This window comes from Haliotis cracherodii, unplaced genomic scaffold, assembly GCF_022045235.1.
Source record: "Haliotis cracherodii isolate W230 unplaced genomic scaffold, xgHalCrac1.p SCAF_2, whole genome shotgun sequence".
Taxonomy (NCBI): Eukaryota; Metazoa; Mollusca; class Gastropoda; order Lepetellida; family Haliotidae; genus Haliotis; species Haliotis cracherodii.
In genome coordinates, this window is record NW_027266275.1 from 51,414,149 (window position 1) to 51,436,749 (window position 22,601).

General features: G+C 44.9%; 1 protein-coding gene across 1 annotated transcript; it reads right to left on the reverse strand.

The window, feature by feature from the left end:
• Positions 1-685: 685 nt before the first annotated feature.
• On the reverse strand, positions 686-12,598 carry LOC139468195 (meteorin-like protein). The gene is made up of 4 exons (XM_071250006.1): positions 12,302-12,598; positions 6,178-6,596; positions 4,180-4,236; positions 686-2,874 (listed from the first exon to the last, which is right to left on the reverse strand). Exons 1-4 carry the CDS (start codon positions 12,424-12,426, stop codon positions 2,549-2,551), a joined length of 927 nt encoding a protein of 308 aa, XP_071106107.1. The 5' UTR covers positions 12,427-12,598; the 3' UTR covers positions 686-2,548.
• Between the last annotated feature and the right edge of the window lie 10,003 nt (positions 12,599-22,601).

Consider the following 22,601-nt stretch of genomic DNA (forward strand, 5'->3'; position numbering starts at 1 on the left):
CTCTGTAGCTTGTATACATGTAGATTTACTGTAGCAGGTGGCCACGCGCGTCCTGGTGCCTGCAGACACACCCTGTCGCCAAACAATGTCGTTTGCCAAGTTCAGAAACATTGGGACATTGCCAAAACGTCCCTACCAGACGACAATATATGTCAGCAGTCAAATCAACTGTTTGTTTGTTTGTTGTTTAACGCCGCACTCAGCAACATTCCAGCTGTATGACGGCGGTCTGTGAATAATCGAGTCTGGACCAGAAAATCCAGAGATTGAAATCATGAGGATCAATCTACGCACTTGGGATACGATGACATGCATCAACCAAGTCAGCGAGCCTGACCACCTGATCCCGTTAGTCGGCTCTTACGACAAGCATAGTCGTCTTTTACAGCAAGCATGGGTTGCTGAAGACCTATCCTAACCCGGATCTTCACGGGTTCAAATCAGCTGATAGACGTCGGAACACTTTTTGGCTACATTTTCGCTCTTTGACACGTTTGTGAATTGTGTTATCACATGCGTTTATCGGTCCGATATGTGTACCGCAATTGTGGTATTGCTGGTGCATCTCTCTCCAAGCCTGTGCAGCCATGCGATCCGATGTATCCCACACATTCAGCTGGACACAAACTTGGTGGTGGACCAGTCCAAATTGTTCGTACAAACAACACAACTATTTTTGTAGTCAATGTTTTAATAATTCATCATTTTATACAAAATATAACGATTCAACAACAAGTAACAATTTGGTATCAACAATATGTACATGAAGCAGCTGACTGATGTGATATGCGCAGGAGGCAACTGAAGCGGGTTATTGTATACAGTGGAACTCCACGCCCGGACAACGCTGCAGGGAGCTGGCATCTGATGCAGTGTGAGGGCTTCACCAAGAGGTGACACTTATTAAGAATGGATAATTCACGATATCGGTAATGAAACAACATTACAAGGGCTAAAACCGTAATCTAACGGGCATTATGTTTGTAAAGCAAGATTCGACGGAATGAGTGAGTGAGTATGGTTTTACGCCGCTTTTAGCAATATCACAGCAATATCACGGCGGGGGGTAATCAGAAATGGGCTTCATACATTGTACCCATGTGGGGAATCGAACCGAGCGAACGCTTTAACCATTAGGCTACCCCACCGCCCCTAGACGGAATGAACAGCTGAAAAATATCAGGTTTAGGATATGTACAACCGAAAGTAATCTTAGCCTATTTTAAGATGTTTTTACGTTGCCGAAAGGATCTAAGCAGTTGTTTTTTTAGTAAAAGAATGTGAAGATGTAGTGTTATAATCGGAAGCCAGGAATGTCTGAATATTATTCTCGTTTTTAAGTTTTCATATCGATGGAGCGGTGAAGCAGACAGAAGCGACGTGGAGCAAGTCGCAGTGCCGTATCTTGTGAAGACACGCGTAAACGGTGGGGGTCCAGAATGACGTTGTCGTCATGGTGCAAGAGGGGAGGGTGCTGTTGTTGATGTTGCAGTCCTGTATGTGGATGAGTTGTATGTATGTCGTCAGCGGGTGGAACATGATTGTATTGGGTGAAAAGTGTGGAGGGAAGAGTGTTGGTGATATTTATCAAGCTTGGAATGGAACTGATCGAGCGCATGTTGACGTCGCCTAGACAATATTGCCATAACAACCTGGGGGAACAAGGTGGGTGTGGCATGATATGCATGGGGAACTAATTGCTATGACGTTTGGTTTAACAAGGGTTTACTTTGAGTCGAGGGGGACGGAAACTTCGCAGATGGACATTTCTGAAACCTTTCAGTTCAACCGGAAACCAGATGGTCCCATGAGATGAAGGAATGTGGACAGAATGTCAGGCAGTTTTAGGAATTTCAATGAGAAGATGAATATGGATCGTCATGACTGTTCGGTGGTCTCCTATTTCCGAAAGGCATACATAATGAATGTATTGTGTCACCAACTGAATGTGTCATAGGTTTGTTTCAATTGTTTTTGAAGCAAACAGACAGTTACAGTATAAAGTTCATAAATACACATAACTTTGGATGAACAAACTCAGATCTTTGTTCTATATACATTTGGTTTGGTCGAATCTGTTTGCTGCACTTTCAAAGCAGGAATGACATTATGACAAAAACGATTCTACAGAGACTAGCACAGATGAGATCATTTTGCAATGGACTCGCCCAGAACTGTTCATATGCCATCAGGTCGCCATCTTCAGACAATCGCAGTTTAAAACTGCCGCCATTTTTCACTGGTCCTGACCCTGTCCTGGGTTCAATGGACAATAGGCTATCACAGGTTGAGAGAGCACATTATGTACACAATCATGGATTCCGTCACGTGACCAGGTCACGCACAGCAGTCATTATGCACTTCCGGTTGCAAGTTTGGAAAGTTATAACAGTATCACAGAAACACAACGACAATATCGTCTCACAACGCACGTGGTGCTCTAGTTCTCGCACCCACGAGATTGGTCCATTGCTTGGATAAGTTTAGTCGCTGTAAATAAACACTTTCCTGTGGATATGGCACATATGATATGAGGTCCTCACTCTCATCAGGATCCGTAAGAACATTCCAGTTCATCATTGAGGAGCGCCATCTCGAGAACACTCTTCCACTGTTCATAGCGCGGGGCACACTGTAACATTGGTTGACCCAGACGAACGCGGCCTGTGAACAAGAACTGTCCCTCCCCATGTCTAATGCCGCACCTGTGCGGGGCGTGAATCACCCCCTTCAGCTCGTGGGGACGGGTCCATCCATTTTCTGCCTTTTTGAAAATGGCGTCCTTCTGCGAAAGCAACTGAGTCACAGACACCCGGATGACGGAAGTTTCTTCAACGTCGTCATGGTCGACATCATCCATGTTGCCGACAGCAACTGAACACATGAACAAATATTTTAATAATATTATAAACGAGACATATGTACAACACATGTACTGCAATAACCGAAACATGTAATTAAACTGTAATTTCAAATTCCCTACATAAAGGTGTACTAGCGAAGCCATCATTATACTTGTTTGCCGTACTTTTAGGATCAATAAGATTCGGAATACATATAACAACAGTATGTCCGACTGTAGTGCACGACGTTTCGCCCATACAGCCTGATGTTGTCTCCAGGTACGATGGATGACTCACTGCAACAAGGATGCATATGCATGCTCGCCCTATGGGCTGTGTCGGGTCGTTACGTGCAAAACACTATAGTCAAGCAGAGAAAACCAAGTTTATCTGTAACAATCACGGTACTTACACGGGCGGAACGAACCACGTCAACAGCCATGGGTGGCAACAATGACGGGTCTGAGAGAACTAGACAATTACATCTGAATGTGGCGCTTGTGTAAACGCTCAGTATTGAAAGTTTAGAATTAAGACCTACATCACGCGGACTCAGCGTTACGACCGATCAATTTCTAATGCAGAATCACGCGAATTCGTGTGGGGTAGCAGTATCGGTCGGCGAGAAGTTAAGGCACACCATCTACTTCTGTTACAAAGTTACTGCCTAAGTTGAAACTGTTCTGCCAAATGATAAGATTTATAGCCCCGTGTACCCGAGAGCGAGGTCCGGAGGGGTGTCGGATTGCCCACCAGGGCGGGGCGATGTGTTGGTGAGCGCCACCGACAGGAAGTGGGCAGTCGGGGACCGATGAACAAAGTGCTCCGACAGATCGGTGTGTGTGATTGGGATTATCTGCATTGTTACTTCACTTGACTACCTGTGTTGTGCAGGGTAGGAAGTAGCTAGATACAAGGGCATGTTGATGCTTCTATTTGGAGGCGAGTGAAAGAGTGAGCATAGCGTTGTTTGGCTTGCTATGCTAGTGATTTAGTGCGTGAGCATAGCGTTGTTTGGCTTGCTATGTTAGTGAGTAAATTGAGCGAGCGAGCGATTTAGAGTGAGGGGACAGGACAATCTGTATGTGAGATGTATATCTTTATGAAATAATATGAAATCAAGCAGGGGAGTTTGGTAGCACACCCAAATGAACATCCAACAGTTATATCCTGCTGCAGAGCAAACAACCCGGATGCCGAATCCATGCCATCAGATACCACGCTATGTTGCAGCAGAGAGCTGGCGAGCGTGGGTGCATATTCTGCCGATAAGCGCACCTACATTACAAAAAAAACCCAGCGATGATTCACAACCAGTTTTAACTTGACAACTCACCGAAGTCACTGGTACAGTAGGCCCGCAACAGCTCTCTGTCCGTACAAGGACGACACTCTGTAAATAAACAAATGCAGGTGTAATAAAATTATCATTTAACTAGCATAATAACCACAGTATCAATGTATTGAAAGCAAGCTCACTCGTTGAGGGGGGTTGACAGTTAGGCCAACAAGTCTCAACTCGGGCGAAATTGCTGGATGTCAAGTTCCTGCTTTCAAACAGTTCTCCATAGCCCAATTCAATTTCGAATAACTCGCAATATCATTTCAAATATTTCTACAGATCAAACACGTGCGGTTGAAAAAGGCTGAATTCTTCAGCGCTCTATATCTCGACTGAGGGGCTGAATGACCGGGGCAGTGTGGTGGAGGAGTGTGGAGAGGGTCTTTATACAGCACAGGTTCCCAGGCTCTCTCTGTCATCAGCTCCGACGAGGAGGGGGTGGGGTCGGATGTACGTGGTGGGTGTTTGACAAAAAAAGGTATTCAGTGGGTACGGCAATGCTCTTTTGATAGCATTCCAGCCGCATGGCTCGGATGTCATGTTAGTTAACGGTTATGATATTTGAAAGTGCATTTATGCTTCCTGCTATTGGTTGTATCTCCATGAGTTTTATATTCTAAATTGTCCCCTATATTAAAACCTGCATTTTCACATCAATCTACGTTTAGGCTGTGCTATAGTCTTTCCATGACGTTATAATATCAAGAAGTCCAAGAGACCAGTATTCTATATAACCCCCATATTTCTGTACCTAAAGGTGTGCAAAGGACCAATAACCCCGAGTTCAAAATTTTTAAATTGTATAAGTCTTATCTTCAGCCATTTCCTCAGAGGTCCATATTGGGAGTTGTGTAACCACGTCTCTCCAGGCTCTAGCCCAAGTGTTTGTTCTGAGTTGTACCGTTTGATTAATTCTAGCTGGACCGACTCACGGCAACAAAAGAGTACATTGCACTAAGAGTGACTTGAAAACCAGTTAGTTGGGCGACAACTGAGATTTAACCGTCTGTAGTGACATGATATGTTTCTTTCTGCAACGGATCTGGTTTTATCAGCAATAGTTTTCTCGTCTGTAACAATACTGCGTCCCTCACGTGTAGGGAACTGGACACGTTTCCGGGCGACCACGCCGAAGGTGAATACCTCGTACGAGTTTTATTTCTTCGAAAATGATTTTTTTTCATGGCTCTTTCATATGAATCATGCTTTATGGTAGAACTATAGCACGAAGTACCCCATTTTGTATGGCTGTCATCAAGCTACTAGATCATACTCCGCCCTTTGTGGATACACCTGGTTCGATGATAGATAGCAATTACTAAATCTAACGATTGATAAGTAATTTAATTTTTTTCATGTAAAACTTGTTTTTGAATAGTTTAACAAATTACTGATATGGAGTAGCTGTTTGACATTATGTATCGACACTGCGATGTGTGTTTCAATCCCATTTTAAACTACTTTCAAAGTGTGAACTAACGATGTCCCTATAGCGAGGCTGCACAACGTAAATAGATTTCCTTGTTATATGTTTTAGTTCTGCTACAGGAAATGACTGAATACTTCGGAGACTTCTGCTCACTGCACCATTGCCGCCCTCGGGCTGTTCTTGGCAATATTCACCTGCTAAGTTATCGAGTCAGTCGTGTCGTGTCAAGACGATTCTTTTTTCTTAAAATTGAAGGACTGTCATTGTGAAGCTATGTATGTCTTTCAAGTGGGCGATATTTACATAGACTTAATGCCGTAGTAGCATTAAGAGAGAGTGAGTGAGTTGGGTCTTTCGCCGCTTTTAGAAATGTTCCAGCAATATCACGGCGGGGGGGACTAGAAACAGGCTTCACACATTGTACTTATGATGGGAATCAAACCAGGGTCCTCGGCGTAATGAGCGACCACTTTAACCTCTCGGCTACCCCACCGCTCCCCGTAGTAGCAGAAATGTAGCTAACATTGAGAACACATCCACACAATATTCAGAACACATCTCACCTTCCATGGGACTATAATGGAGACTGCTCGACGTCTTCTCGATGTCATAGTGAACTTTGACCCTGGCAACGCCCGTGTCTTCGTCGCTACGTTCCGTCTCCAGGTACAACCGGACTGGATCGGAACCGGAAATACAAAACTCCCTGCTGCGCCCTCTGGTTGTGAAAAGGGGAGATAACCGAACTTCCACATCGTTCACAATTTTTAATTTATAATTCCCATGTGTCCTGGATAGCACTTCTTGTGATACTATAGTTTTGATATTTTCACTCTGTACACGGACACAATATCTGTACTCCCCAGCATGTCTCGGACTCAGCTCTAACCTGATTGCACCATATGAACTTAGCCACGTGATTTGACCTTCAAGACATTTTGGCTTGACGTTAATGATGGCCCCTTCTCCATTGCCCGGGTCACTGGAAAACAAAAACAGATGTTTAACTATATGAGTCAATATTCAAGAGGAAATACATTTAAGATGTTATCTACCCTGAAACATTGCTTTTTTCATTATTAACAGTAGTAAATAACGTTAAATTGATTCATCTTGGCGCAAAGCGGATCAAAAGGAGGATCTGGTATTTACAAAGAGTGGCCAGGGTGATTTGATGTCGTCATACGCCTCGTGCATGAACATCTAGAGGGCAGTAGAAACCATTGCTTTGCATGTTTCAGACTCAATTAACTACATCCCGCCGTCATAAAGTAGCAATACTGTGAACTGCTGGGTTTAATCTGAAATGCAAAACTCTACATATTCATTACCCCTCTCGTAGTTTTTTTCAAATCGTTTTTTTTACCTCTGAATACGTCCCGATTCATCAATTGTGAGATACCGTTTCAGGCCGGATTGAGTACATTTGACAACTATAGAAATCCTCGCAGCGATCGAGGTACTGTAGGCAATAGAACTGTGACACGTGACTTTTGTCACTTTTATAGGTTGTCTATATCAGCCGGGGCATGACAACAGTATGAAACTGCTCTCTCGTGAAATAAAGAATTGAGGTCATGGAATAAATTCCTTTGGTCTACAAATCAAAGATAGGAAGTTCAAGTATGAACATTATTTGCACCAATATTTCAATCCAAATGGCATATATATTGCTTAAAATCTCTACTTGACAATTTGCATACCACAGTTAATACCTTGGCTCAGCTACTTTCTATTTATTATTAATACATTCACAGTTTGTCATGACTACACGGCCAGTCCGCGGTAATGCATTCATCTTGTTTACATACGTAAGGCCAGTTATCCACTCTCCAGGCGCAGGTCTCTCTACCAAGGAGAGGGACAGGTCTTCTCTAATCTGTCGTCTGCCACATTCCACTTAGGGAAAGGCTCGCCAGGAGCAGACGACACCTTAAATAGGGGTGTTTGTAGCGGCCGACAAGCTTGGCTGACGTACAAGTTGTCAGCGGCGGTAAACAACGCAGCGTGGAGTAGAGAAGGTTGTCGTATATGGTACCAAGTGATACGATATCCCCCTTGGAGGAAATAGGCTCGAGGCAGCAATGTGCAAAGGACGCCACTCGACATCAATCAGACATGCACCCATCTTACACCTTGTCAATACACAAATCTACTCCTTCAAGTCCCTTCAAGGGTTTTACGCTTTTAGCATTATTCCAGCAACATCAAGACCCCTTGTACCTCAGCTTTACGACTAACGGTACGTCCACTCCAAGACCTCTGGTACCTCCACAACAATACCTTTGAAGCCCGACTATCAAGACCAATGATGCATCTTCTTCAATACCAATGATACCTCCACTTCACAAGGAGTCGGCTGAAGAGAGCTGTCTCCGATATTACAATATTTCATTGGTATTATCAAGGAACATAAAATGTACAATGGCACTGTGTTTAGAATACCCATGGAAAGGGAACATCAATTTTATATTAGAGAAGTAAAAGTAAATAACTTTGTTGAAAGAAACATATTACTTCTCTTAGGAAGCACCAGGGTGTCGGGATAGTCTAATAATGTTGGCCGGACATCAATTACACCTACTTTCAATTACAGGTAATATTTGTGTTGGCATTTTCTCTCCGTGTGCCGTTGATAATTGCGGAAACATCCCATCTTATCGTATTTACAATTGGCTCAATTTCAAACTTGCATAACCATGCAGCTCAGCACAGTAGGAACGCGGCGACCATTTCCCCCCATGTCACCCGAATCTCTCTCCTCCAGTTCGAAAACAGTCAGCCGAGACCCGGAACCATCCACGGCCTCGAGGAACTAATCGAAAAGGTGATAGGCTAATGACATCCGAACCAGCCCGGGTTGGATGCATGGCACCCAAACACGGCCTAATACCAAGCCGGCACGCACTATGAACCGCTTTAATTAGGGTATTTGAGCCAGTTTCCGTGCCGCACGTCATTACAAACACTACAAGATTGGATGCCAGTAACTACAGAGCATCTAGCGTGACGGCGGTTTGTAGACCATTTGCAGACTGGAAAGGACAACACAAACCTATAGCAAGATCTGACTATCTCCTATCTCCTACCACTAGGAGGAGGAAACCTACACTGCATTATACGTATAGATTACAGCAGTTAAAACTTACACTATCGCATGCATGGGACCCAGTAGACGAGCAGAGAGTAATCGCTACCATCTCCGGGTTTATTCAAAGAGATGGTTGTGTGAAAGCACATACCTGGCACTTGAGTCACTCGCCATCTCAACGCGATTTACTGGGCTCATAACTGACTGTAGTCATATTTGGTTAAGAATGTAAACATGTCAGATTGCCCAACAAGGCGTCATATGTCTTCAATAAATAAAATATGCGTAATAAATATCATTTTTCTGATGGTTGCGTCATGATATATAGGACATGGGCGCACATGAATCCATATGCCGTCGCAGTGTCTCACCGCTGTCAATTTCGCCGTTGGTTCGGTACACCTCGCTTAGACGCAACCAACTCCATGTTAGCTTCCATCTAGAGGTCACTTAAACTGACACTGGATTATTTAAAGACATTTTTGAGATTCGTGTAAACAGATTGTATTTTCTTTCAATCCTTATTAATCTCTTTGGCCGTGTTGTTTAGCGTGTTGTTGGTGTTGTCGGCGAGAACAAGGAAGACCGCCCGGTCCGGGTATTTGGTCGTGATGCAACTACCATCCAGGGCAAATTGTGTCAAGTGGAAACATAATTCCGACCACAAACAGCCTGTGAAAGGTGTGATTGCCTGGCTCCATCATGACGGTGTAGAGTTTCCCCCCACAACAGTCACCGATAGATGGAAGGCATGGGGAGGGACCCCCGACCCCCGTCAGTTTGCCCTCGGCTTATTTGCCCTGGCTGATAGGGCTGACGGTGGGGTAGAGAAATAGCCCTCAATATGGAGGGAGGCGGGAAAGAACGCAAGTCGGCGAGAGGAGGACAGAGAGTCGAGTTACAAATCAAACACTGGCGAGAATGTGGTCACATACCTGCAGAGGGGGACAATGAGGGAGGGACGAAAGGGGAGTGGGACGTGACTACAGCGTTCCTACAACGACTTGCGAGAGGCAACACTCTCACTACAGTCAACTGTGTCGGTAGGGTACCATCTGAGACATGTTCTTCTGGGAGAAGCTTCCCATCTACTTCTCACAGACAAGTGTTCTTCTCAGTAGACTCAGGGTCCAACTGACGAGGTGTTGGAGTGTGTTGGCAGGGTCCGGCTACTTTTGCCCAGCACACTCCACCTCCCACCAGGGTGCTACACCACCGTAGTCCAGATGTAGGGGGACATTCTACACATGAGTAACGCGTTATCGTCCCAACTCGAAATTCCCGAACTGAACTCTAGCTTCAGCTCTACACTCGACTCCCTATTTTCATATGGAGTGACTGAGTCTTTTATGCCGCGTTCAGACGAGTTCTAGCAATATCACAACAAGGGACACCAAATAAAGTCTTCACGCCGTCTACCTGTGTGGGAGAGCGAACCTGGTCTTCCGAATACCGAGCCACCCGGCCCCACCACCCTAATTGTTAACAGCAAGCACCTTGTCGAGATGATTAGGATCACGACACTCGTGGACGTGTTTGTCACGTCCTCAACAAGTTTCCAGAAAACGTTTTCAGAAACTCCGCCTGTTCACATTCACCAGTTATTTGCTTTGTTATTAATCTCAACATATGATGCTTGTGAAGTAAACACCCCTAAAATGTCACTGACATCAAGCAATCCACGGAATGCATGTCATCGCTAGCAGCCATCAGCCACTCCTCAGAATGTATAGGTCCTGACAGATGCCATTATAAACCCTCTACTTTGTCAAATACCCAAACATGCAAACCTATTAACTCCTTTATTACGGCTTTAACCGTGGAAAGATTGTTCTATTGGTTTCGCGTGTTTGTCGTGATGCTTGCATTCTCCAACAGCTTGGCGTGTTATCCCGACGGTACTGCTAACTCGCCCGATCACGGAGACACGGTAGACAGAGACAGCAAACATGACGCCATACACACGTACTGCTTTACATAGTGCATTGAAGGGTTGAGAACACCAGCACTGAACCTTATTCCGCAATCTTTAATGAAAGGATACGCTTAGCAGCATTTAAATTCCCGAAACCATAGAATTAAATTGAAAGACGGAGGGCTACTAAACGCAGTAAGCTTTAAAATATCAATAAATTTAAATCTTATATGAGCGTCTGGTGCATGTTGCACCGATTTACACAAGCAGTCAGGTACAAGTGTGATTCATTGTATTGAAAATCATTTTCAGTGGCCTTCCTCTCCTTGTTTTTGTCTTTTATTCCACTCTATGTTTATACAAGCAAAAGCTATATTAAACCAGTGAAGGTTGTCCAAAAGTTTGGAACTGCAAAAACGAGTTTTGATATTTTCTGAGCATGATGTGTTTGCCTGTGTATAGATTTGAAGGTTACGTGCCTCCGTGTTGATCGCCATCATGTGTGTGCAGGATTAGCGGGCCTGGATGCGAGGACATACATGGACGGCGGTGCTAAGCCGGCAGTTGTAGACAACGTCAACACCGATGTGTGCGGGGAACCAACAACCTGTAGCCCGTCAATGCAGCCGGGAACGCCGCGGAGGGGCCGAGAGGGCAGGGGGGGAGCATGCACCAATATTGACCCGAGCAGACGACATCATCTCAGATCTCATGTCGTGGATGTCCGACGTGTCACCCTACCAGCTCCTCCCAACACTTGGTCTGTATGGGTGTCGGAACAGCGTAAGTAGCTCCATACACCGACTACTTGCTTGTTGACTCGGAATTCATAATAGGCCAGAAAGTCACTCGGACAAATATTGCCTCAATACATTAACGGTTTCTCTCGCACACGGTAGTCTCTTTCATATGATAATAAATAGGAAAACCGTTAGGAGGGTTTACGTCGCAGCCATATCATTCGCAAACAACGTTCTCCGGAAATCAAATATTTTGAATTTGATATGTGGCCCGTATGCTAGGGTGATTTTGTGGAACCTCTGTTTTGAAGTGTAATTTATCGTGTTTATTGTCACGAGTCATTAAAGTGTGACCGACAGGTCACAGGTGTCTCCCAGCAGCCATGACGAGCCGTGACGGAGATAGCCGTCATCCCATAGTGCTTCAACTGTATCATGCTGGAACAGGATGGTTAGACTGGCCACAAGCGTCACTGATTTATGTCTCTTTATAAAGGATGGTCTCACGTTTCTAATGTCCTGTGGGATACCATCCTCTGTCTTCACGTGATCCAGCGTCCTTTATACCTTGTCACCTGATACCGTCTACATCTACATCGTCACACTTCGTGCACATGATTACTTACATAACATTCCTACACAAGCCGTAGCCATATCTACACTACACTAGTGTGACGGATGGGGAGACACCTGGTCCATATCGCTCCCCATAACAGTTTAAAACCTTGTCTCATTCACTCCAAAACATATATACTTTAAAGACAAACAAAAAATGTCTTCTTTTGGTAAAGTGAATTTGTTTCAGCCTGTGCGTTGTGTCGATATAATCCAACTGACTTCAATGAACTATTTAAAAGTCTTTCTCATTTTGTACACTTGTGTCTATATAGGGACTGATCTTTAATTACATGCTACTTTTGGCATCAGCGATCAGTTCTTACCTGATTGTGCAGTCGCACTGATTACAGGTGTGCTGCGTTCTTCCCCCTGTGATAGCGGTGAGGAGCAGCCAGGTGATGACCAGGTGACCACTGGCCAAGGCTCGCCACAGTACGGATATATCCATAACGTCACACAAGCAAGTACTCCTCCATAATACAAGACCACATCTCTAGAACGTATCCACAACACGGGAACAACTCAGTACAATCCGAGTCCCACAACCTGTCAAACTTTCCCACTGCCTGCCAACAACCTGCTCGCCGTAACGCTGAGTCTCAACTGAAGCTGTTTCAGACCCGGCAGAGATTGGCCAAGCAGGCGACTCAACCCGCCCTCCGTCAGCTCCAGCCACGCGTGGAGGCCAGCAAGCCAGCCAGCAGAGCTGCACAGACCGGCCCATTCTACACAAGGGGAACAACTTGTCGCTGCCCGCCCTGATAACATCAACTGGTATTGTTCGCTACACGCGATAGCGAGCGTTTCACTTATCCGTGTTTACGTCGCCAGGATTAGCGTATTATCGAAGCTATGTTTGTGCCTGGTTGGTGCTCAGAGCCCACGGGTAACGGGTATACACGGAGATAACTGCCATTGTCTGTCGGGCTATCTTACCTACACAACAGTCTAACGCGATAAACAGCCACGGGTCTATATCCTACTGTAAACTGGTACCAGGGCACTAGTCTCACCAACAGTATAACACGCTAAACAGCCACGGGTCTATATCCTACTGTAAACTGGTATCAAAACACCAGATAACGTCTTCGCGTCTGACAACACTAGTGGTCCGGTTTCTCTGTCAGTGTAGGGAGTCGAGTGACTGATTGGAGACTATCACGCTTTAAACCATATCTACCCTGCAGTTATCTCTGTTCTTTACACTGATAAATACTTAACTAGACAGTCTTAGATGGTCATTATGTCTCATTAGCAGTTGGGGACAGTGGCTTGAATCGACACCCGCACGACATACAGCTGATGACTATCTTCTCAGACACCACTGCCTGATACAGATACAGATACCAGTGCATGTGTGTTGTGTTAACCTGGTATCGTTCTTGTGTGGAACTGAGCCCCGTCAGTGTTTTATTCAAAGGGTTGAGTAAGTGAATTGGGTTTTATGCCGTTTCTAGCAATATCTGGACAGCAAGACCACGTGGAGAAGGACACCAGAAATTGGTTTTACACTTTGTACCCAACTTGGGTATCGAACCCGGGTATACCCGGGCGAGCCACCGCTATAATCGCTAGGCTACACAACCCCACTTATTCTCTAAGAACTATCAACGGTGGTACATTGGCGTATACAATAAAAGCAACAAAACCCTTTCCACAGTCATAAGAAATCTCTTCTAAAAGCCCTTTGTACGATACCGACTCTATCATGACCAGGGCGGTCGGGTAGCCTAATGGTTAAAGCGTTCGCTCGTCACGCCGAAGACCCGGGTTCGATTCCCGACATGGGTACAATGTGTGAAGCCCATTTCGTGTGTCCCCCGCCGTGATATTGCTGGAATATTGCTAAAAGCGGCGTAAAACTATACTCACTCACTCACTCACTATCATGACCATGTGTTTATGAATCACTATCAAAAAGTGATGATACCAGATGTTCGCGAAAAGGTAAGCGCATCCTGCCCCACCGCTGTCACCTATCACAAATACATGCAGGGGCAAGTCAGCTTTTTACCCTAAACACACGCAAACAGTCAAAATAGGACTTGTATCGGACATCATGTTTGTCAGTGTGCGTCAGATTTGGAAATACCCTCCACATGTCTACCATACAGCCTTGTGAAAACTTTACAGAATCCTCGTAGAAAGAGCGCGCTCGATTGTACGTCTAAAATTGTGAAATGTAGTCCCTCAAACGTTGTATCTCCTGGAATGTTGTTCGACATGAAGGGAAAGGTGACTATTAGAACGCTGAAGTCATCCCTCTTGACATAATGCGGCGTTAAACAACCAACACAAACGTGGCATTCAGTCTTTTTTGTTTTTGTTACTCTGAAACTATATGCCATAGCATAGATCTATTTGAAAGAGACGAGGTGGTTTTACTGGTCTAATGTATTTCAAGCTCCGAGCAGAAATTCAAACTCGTATGCATAAACGAACAGAGGTAACAAGGGGTGGTGGAGTACACGTGGTACCCACGAGGATGCCTGCTTCTTACCTATATAAATGTCCTGTCCCCAAATTTCACATAGATGTTATCTATGAGACACCCCACCATTTCACACATTGTTTTCTCAGGAAACTTCTGATGCCATTTGCTTTCATTTTTGACAAATGTCCTTAACCTTTGACGATAGTTATGTAGCAAATTGTCACCACCTTTAGTTGCAAACGCGCCATGGATCAAGGAATGACGTTCTTTAATTTTGTTGTGTCGAACAGTGGTGCACAAAGCTTTAACAAATCAAATGTTTTGACACAATTGAACTTTTCTGAGATTGCAAAACGTCAAGCAAATCTTCAAGTGTTTGAGAATCTGAATGGTATTATTTCCACTTGTTTCAGCTCCCGTGTGTACAAAACAGCCAGTCCACCATGGGGATTCAGGTAAGAATACATATTATGGTGGTCGTCAGAGGCGACTAAAACGTATTTGGTAGTCCCACCCGATTACATGTCATCGTACCCCGACTGCGGGATCGTTTCTCAGAATATCAGTCACTGGATTGTCTGGTCCAAACTCGATTTATTACAGGCCGCCATCATATAGCTGGAATACTGCTGTGTGCTGCAAAACAGCAAGAACGATGAAGACAAATAGACGGCTAGATCATCAACTATAGATAAACACCTACATCTGCAATAAACAGATAGTTGTGAGAGGCGACTAACGGGATCGGGTGGTGAGGCCCGCTGACTTAGTTGATACATGTCATCGTATCCCAATTGCGTGGATGGATACTCATGATGTCAATCACTGGATTGTCTGGTCCAGACTCGATTATTTAATGACCGCCCTCATATAGCTGGAATATTACTGAGTGCGGCGTTAAACACCAAACATAGAAACAAACAAAACAGCTACATATTTCTTCAAATCACATGTTAGATCAGTCTTAGTAATAGTTATGTATCAGTGCAACCACGGTCCTAAATAACCGTTATTTAGATCCCTGGAACCATGTGCCCTCCCTCAATAAACGCATCACAACCAAATAGTGGATTTTTTTACCAATAGTTTTCGAAGCGCATAACATACCTGTTAGTTTTGTTTATCTACACGTTTCCATTGGCAACGCTCCTTTCACGAACGGTTTCGTGTTGTCTTTGTTCAGCACAGACGCAGCGCGCGACTCGAATAAATTGTTTTGTTTTTCAATGCATTCAATCAATATGTTGTACTTTTTAACTTTTGCAGAAAGGGTATTCAATTTCGACTTATTTAGGCCACGTGTCAATTCAGATCTTTCTGCCTTTCAAAATGACTCGATGACTATTATTAAGTAGTGGTTTGGTTTTTTCTCAGTATTAAATGTTTTAAAGACGTATAAACGATGTACGTCTGTGGATGTATCAACGTGTATGTATGGATGACAGTACCGTTACCTTGACTCCACCCGCACAGCATACCCACACATTGAATCTACGGTAACAGACAAGGATAGAATTGGAAACTTCAGATGAAACTTGTATAACATACAAAACACGTTTCGTTGAACTGAGACTGTATTCCGACGGGAGACATCGGGTCGACGTAGCTCCCCGAATGTGACTGATAGGTTTGGGCGGGAATCACTCGACCAACTAACTCTGCTACTGAAACAAGCATCAATCCATCACTAGGTAACGAGATTCCGGTATATCTGGCGGTAATGGCTACTCTACACCCGGAACCTGTAGCCCGAGATGCACCACTAAAACTAGCTCTTATATCACATCATATACTTTCTTAGGAACCATGGACAGATGCCTCTTTCATGTTATATCGTATCTTGCCGACTTCAGAAGGATAGGTTCAGTCGTGAGAATCCACATCCTTGTGTAGACACATGTTCAGGAACAGACTTCAAACAGGTTGTCTACTGTACGTGGTGTTCGTATACCCTCATGCTCGTCTATATGAGACTATCAAAGTTAAAGTATCGTTTTCAAAGTGGGAGTTTATCGCCGAGTCTGGCGATAGTATGTTGGACCCAGAACGGTAATTGGCGGTCCAATGTTTTTGGAGCAGACGACGAGAGGAAACCGCCCGGTAGGGGGCGCTCATCCAATCATTGTAATTAGTGCTGACAAAAGTGATGTCACGTGTAACCTAAAATCTTCAAAGATCATTCTTGTTTTAATAGGGGACGAGGTCCTATTTTATCATAAAGATTAATTCTTACAATTCTTCATGCCACGTTAGCCTTTGAAGACGGTGTGTAGTTTGTAAATAATGCATTCAGGGAAACATCTGCCTCGCATCGAAATCTCCACACAACATTTAGTAGCCAACTAACCGAACCAAACCCTCAGAAAACCATTCTTCGTTTTTATTGACCCGTCGAGATTCCTTGTTTTTGTAATTACCATTTGTGTTTTCTTTAGTCGGGACTTGGCATTTTGGCCCGGGGCATTGCAAAAGCCGTTGGTTTTCTGGGTCGGACAGAGGGTTCGGGCAGCAATTGAGTGGATGTGCAGGGTGTGTCTTGGTGGATTACTCTGTCTCCCTGACCCTATGGGGAGTCGGCGGGCAGTGCCGCACACACACACACCACCACCACCAAAAATGTGGATCGGGTGCTCACAATTTGTGACCTGGCTGATCGGGTCACCAGGCCTTCGTTGATCATGCCACCAAACACTGCTTTGCCTGTCCTCAGGTGTTCCAGGTTCTATGTTTTGAAGATCTCCCCTCGGGTGTTCCAGGTTCTGAAGATCTGTCCGCAGGTGTTTTTGGATCTTTGTTCTGAAGATCTCCCCTCGGGTGTTCTTGGATCTTTGTTCTGAAGATCTCCCCTCGGGTGTTCTACTATGTTCTGAAGATCTCCCCTCGGGTGTTCTACTATGTTCTGAAGATCTCCCCTCGGGTGTTCTTGGATCTATGTTCAGAAGATCTCCCCTCGGGTGTTCAAAGTTCTATGTTCTGATGTGCCGATCCCAAGTCAATATCCTGACCATGAATGAGGTCTTACGTCGCTTTTAGCGCCACTCCAACGATATCAATTCGGCAGGACACACACAATAAGTATATGTGGCACCAATGTGGCGAATCGAACCCACTCTGCCACGTGGCTCACCTGCCTCACCGCAGTTCATTGTCTGCTCGGCTAAGTACAACACCTAACGTCGAGGATAAAGTTGAGGATCACGGCGTGTTTTAGTCGACGTGCACCAGTTTCCGCTGATTCATACAATCCTCATAATGCAGTATGTTAAGCTTCATCTGTCGGACCAGTAACGTAGTAATGGGGGATTGCGTGAATTTTAATGACGGGGCGCCCCATGGTGGCCTTATCTGATGACAACAGAGGCAGACGGGACGATAAGTGAAGTTTTAGTGTGATGGTTTTCGTGGTAATTGTGTACGGTGTATCTCCGTTCCGCCTGCATTTACCCTCAAGGTCGCTTCACCAACTGCTAATTACGCCTCACACTGCCCCACGACAAGCGATAGCAGGCATTAAGGAGATTATGTAAATATGGCGCGTATTGCACGTGCTGCACGTGTAGAGGTCGCGACTGACACTCCGTGACAGGCCATAGCTGGGGTTGTCCCAGTCGGCACTGGTTAATCTGATAATGCTCAATTTAAAACTACAGGTCTCTAATAGAAACCACATGGCAAAGGTTTTGTAGCTGATTAAAGAAGAGAAGCTGTTGATTGTATCGTGTGACTGAACGTTTCGTAACCGAGTTGGCTTGCCTCGGTGTCACTGCAGAATGGCATGTCTGCAAGCTGGAGTGAAACAGACGTGGACGATTCCAGTTTAGAATGAACAAGAATAAGAAACGCGTTCAGAAGGAAAGACAGAGAATCGGCCAATTGGGCACATGCTGCATGAACTTCACATTAGGCAAGCAGATCTGTTTCCCAGTATACAAGATTATCATTTAGTTTCTGAAATGTACTATTTTACAGAAAAAAAGTTAAACGATCTCAAATAAATACAATAAAAAGGGATTCTCTTCATATAGACTTGCATGGGCTGTATTGGATATTTGTTTCATGACAGACAACCAGTGTACGTCTAGACCTTGATATATATATATATATATATATAGTTAATGCTATACGTGCGTGTCATTGATTTAATTCCTATTTATACCGTAAATAATAAAGAATGAATGTAAATCGATATGCAAACAATCAGAATGCAACTGAATGTATGCTTTGTAACAGAAGGTGGGATGGATGTGTGTATCAAATATCTTCATTTCCAAATATCATATAAATAATTAAATAAAATAAAATAATTGTAGCTGAGATGACATACGGATGCATAATCACACCCTTTGTTACGATGTTTCCGTGACTGTTTTATGTCCTAATTGACTTGTTCAGCTGGGTACACTGACTCGAACAGTCTTCTTTGGCAGAATGCCCTCAATAGTCCCCCCAGACAGAGGTGGGCCGACGGGCGGACAAGGACAGACGCGCGTAGCTCTATACCTACATTCTCCAGGTGTAGACGCATGCGCCACGACGGACGTATTGTCCGCCAAACGGCCCTGTCAACACTCACGCTTTATCTACCGGGACTTCATTGATCTGCTTTGTGGAGATCAATGTATTGACTTATAGGCGTGAATTAGATACGCGCGAGCTGCGCGTGTTGCGGTTAGCTGCATGTTCAAGCATGCCGGTAACTGCACCTACTCGCGTGGTGTATTTGTGACTAAAATGAATGGGTTGTTTATCAAAGTGCTGTGCATGAATCGCAGTACGTACATGAAATTATTCTACAATGGCATATTTAGTGCTAGAGGGTGGAGTCAGAGTGGATATGGGTATGGACACGTGCATCTCGACCTTCTATAACCTTAAAATGGCTCTACATAAATCTGAACAAAGACTTAACACGTGCACGGGGCACAGTCAGATGGTGTTGTGGTGTCGACGAGTATCCCAGATAGCACTATGTGACTTGTAAAGTGAATGACTGTTATAAAATAAAACGTGCTCACCGCAAACAGGAAATTATTCTGTGACTATTTAGTCCCTGCTTATAACCTGACATAATACAATCACGTTTTTCTCATAATATAACTTGTGTATGTATATTGCCACGTAACACGCCACATGTGGAACGTGTCAGAGTGAATTGTGTTTACGAATACGATGACAGGAAGCAGGAAATTACTTTTCTAATTAAACTTGATACAATATAACTTTAACATGTGTGATATTCAGTGACTAAAAGATTTGTGGGCATTCCCCCATGTTGATAATCAGTGTTCACATGGTAAAAAGAGACTGAATGCCAGTGTTCACAAGGTCTAGAAGAGACTGAATACCAGTGTTCACATGGGCTAGAAGAGACGGAAAACCAGTGTTCACAAGGGTAAGAAGAGACTGAATACCAGTGTTCACATGGGCTAGAAGAGACGGAAAACCAGTGTTCACAAGGGTAGAATGAGACTGAATACCAGCTTTCACATGGTAAGAAGAGACGGAATACCAGTGTTCACGAGGGTAAGAAGAGACTGAATACAAGTGTTCAACATGGGCGAAATGAGACTGAATACCAGTGTTCACAAAGGTTAAAAAGAGACTGAATACCAGTGTTCTCAAGGGTAAGATGAGACTGAATACCAGTGTTCCCATGGGCAAGAAGAGACGGAATACCAGTTTTCACAAGGTCTAGGAGATACCGATTATCAGCTTTCACATGATAAGAAGAGACTGAATACCAGTGTTCACAGGGGTAAGATGAGACTGAATACCAGCTTTCACATGGGTAAAATGAGGGTCGATTATTTACAGACCGCCGCCATATAGCTGTAATATTGCTGAGTGCAGCGTTAAACAACAAACAAACGAATCTAGTTTTCACATGCGTAAGATGACCCTCAATACCAGTGTTCACACGGATAGAATTGTTGGATACCCATGTTCACAAGGGTAAGATGAGACTGAATAACAGTGTTCACAGGGGTAAGATGAGACTGAATACCAGTGTTCCAGGGTCTGATCAGCCCGAGGCGTGAATACAATCTTATTATGAATAACATGACAACTGTGTTGGTGCATACAGATGCACTCTGTCCCCTGTTACCATCCGACAAACACCCCCTTCCTGCTGCGTGGCGTCACGTGAAAGGGGAGGGCACAGGCACCCCAGGGCGGGGACCGCGTGCAGGGTACAATGTACCCAGCATCATCTATACATCGGGGGGTACCAGGTTAGGGAGTCGGGTGATCGGGAGAGACAAAACTGGTTTGCTAGACAATTGGATGATACTTGACGACATAGCTTGGTTAGATTATTGGGGCTAAACGGACACGACGGTGTTGAAATGACAGAAAAGTAGTGACCTCTCATTATCGGTTCCGACCCCACAGGTGCTCGAGCCATCAACCCGGCGTCTCACAATGCTTGACCCCTGCACGTGCGGGTCGTAGGGCTGACCTCTCGACGTAACGCTGCCCCGAAATCCCGCCTTTTGTTCTAACGGCGTTGACCTACTGACATGGGAGGATCATCTTATTATTAACTGATAATCCACTACAGTAACAGTAGGACGGTCGGGCTGGGTGAAACAGTTGGGGGTAGACGGCAAGAGCGGCGTCACGGCAATAGGACAATAATGGCCAGACGCTGTTGCTGTAAGGGGTGGGGTTGGGGTTTGGATTGGGTTGGTATTGGAGATGGAGAGAGAGAGAGAAGGGGTGGGGGTGGGGGGTGGGTGGTTGGGGGGGGGGGGGGGGGGCAACACAGCTACTGCGGGTTTTGGAATGAGGGGTCCGAGGAAGGCTGGAACGGCGTATATAGATCACATGGGATCTGATACTGCGTCGCTAAGTCTCCCGTTTTCATAGTATTTACGACACACGAATACAATAGAGACACTGGCCAGGGCCCTTAGTCATATCAATAATGAGCCTAGCCTTCCACATAAACAGTTGGTTATCACACACTGAACAATCACAGAGACCGACAAGAACATTACGATTGATGTTTAGGAAAATGTTAAAGACATTTTCGTGTACACAACATCCAATTATTGAGTGCAGCTGATAAAATCTCAAGTGTGTACATTTGACTTACAGTCATTTTGAGTCATGTGCTGAATAACGGCTTAACTATATTGAACCAGAGAGGGGTCAAGACATGCGAAGCATTGTTACGATACAGGTGCTGCTGAACGTGTATGAAGAGATGAAAGCCCAGTCTGACTGGCATTCCCTCCTCATCTACCCTTCCTCGCTGTGAACCATGCAACGTTATCGACAAGCTACGGATGTCAGCTTAGAGGATTACCAGGCCCCCAACCCCCCTTCCCCTGTCAACAGCTCAACGCTGTCACGGGACACAAACAACACAACTCGTAAACAATCAACAAAAAACTCAAACAGTTTTACCCCAAAATCGAAGATTTGCTTCCCGTTGAAGTAGCGCGTGTTTACCCTGGGGGTGTCAGATAGTGTGCCGCCTGGCCCCCGGACGCCGCAGGACTGTGGTCGGTACCACATCAAACACACGCCCATACCACCCCCAGGACCAACTGACTTTGGGGACATGCATGGCGAGTTAAAGGAACCGCCCCTCGCAAAATCCAATACACAAGAACAGTATGACTGCGATTCCGGACTTTTGTCTAAGATTCAAATAAATATATAGAAGAAATTAGGTATGAAACAGCTGGGATACTTTGGCATCAGCTTTACGTAGTGCATGCGCGCGCACATTGGAGTCTTATAAGTAAGCCTGCACGTGTAAAGTTTCAAACGTTTCAGCAAAGGCACTAAACATTTTCTCCCTAAGATACGGTATGCGTGATAAAGAGAGAACAGGGGAGTTAAAGGAACAAGGAAGCGACTGATGGCTGTGTATCACAGGTGATGTTTACTGTTGTTCTGTGAGACGGCGATAGGTCCACATTACCTGTGTGGGACATGCCGCTCCCATCACAGGTAACCCCTTGGAACTATAGTCACAGGGGCAACAGCAACAACAGCGATGTCAACAGCAAAAACAAAGCAAGTAGAATCCTGCGGTTGGGGGCACAATGTCACAAGCTTAGGGCGGGGGGTGGGGAATCCTGGTGAACAGGCAGTTAGGCAAATGCACCTTTACTATCACCGTCCCGAACTACGGTCCAGTAGCTATCAACAGTCGTCTAGACACTGATGTCCCC

Bases quoted from the DNA above. Each gene is read 5' to 3' on its own strand.
- LOC139468195 (XM_071250006.1), bottom strand. From the start codon at position 12,426: ATGGATATATCCGTACTGTGGCGAGCCTTGGCCAGTGGTCACCTGGTC. The intron at 6,597-12,301 runs GTAAGAACTGAT...TTTGTTTTCCAG, and splicing joins CAGTGCGACTGCACAATCAG to TGACCCGGGCAATGGAGAAG. The intron at 2,875-4,179 runs GTGAGTTGTCAA...TCATGTGTTCAG, and splicing joins CTACTGTACCAGTGACTTCG to TTGCTGTCGGCAACATGGAT.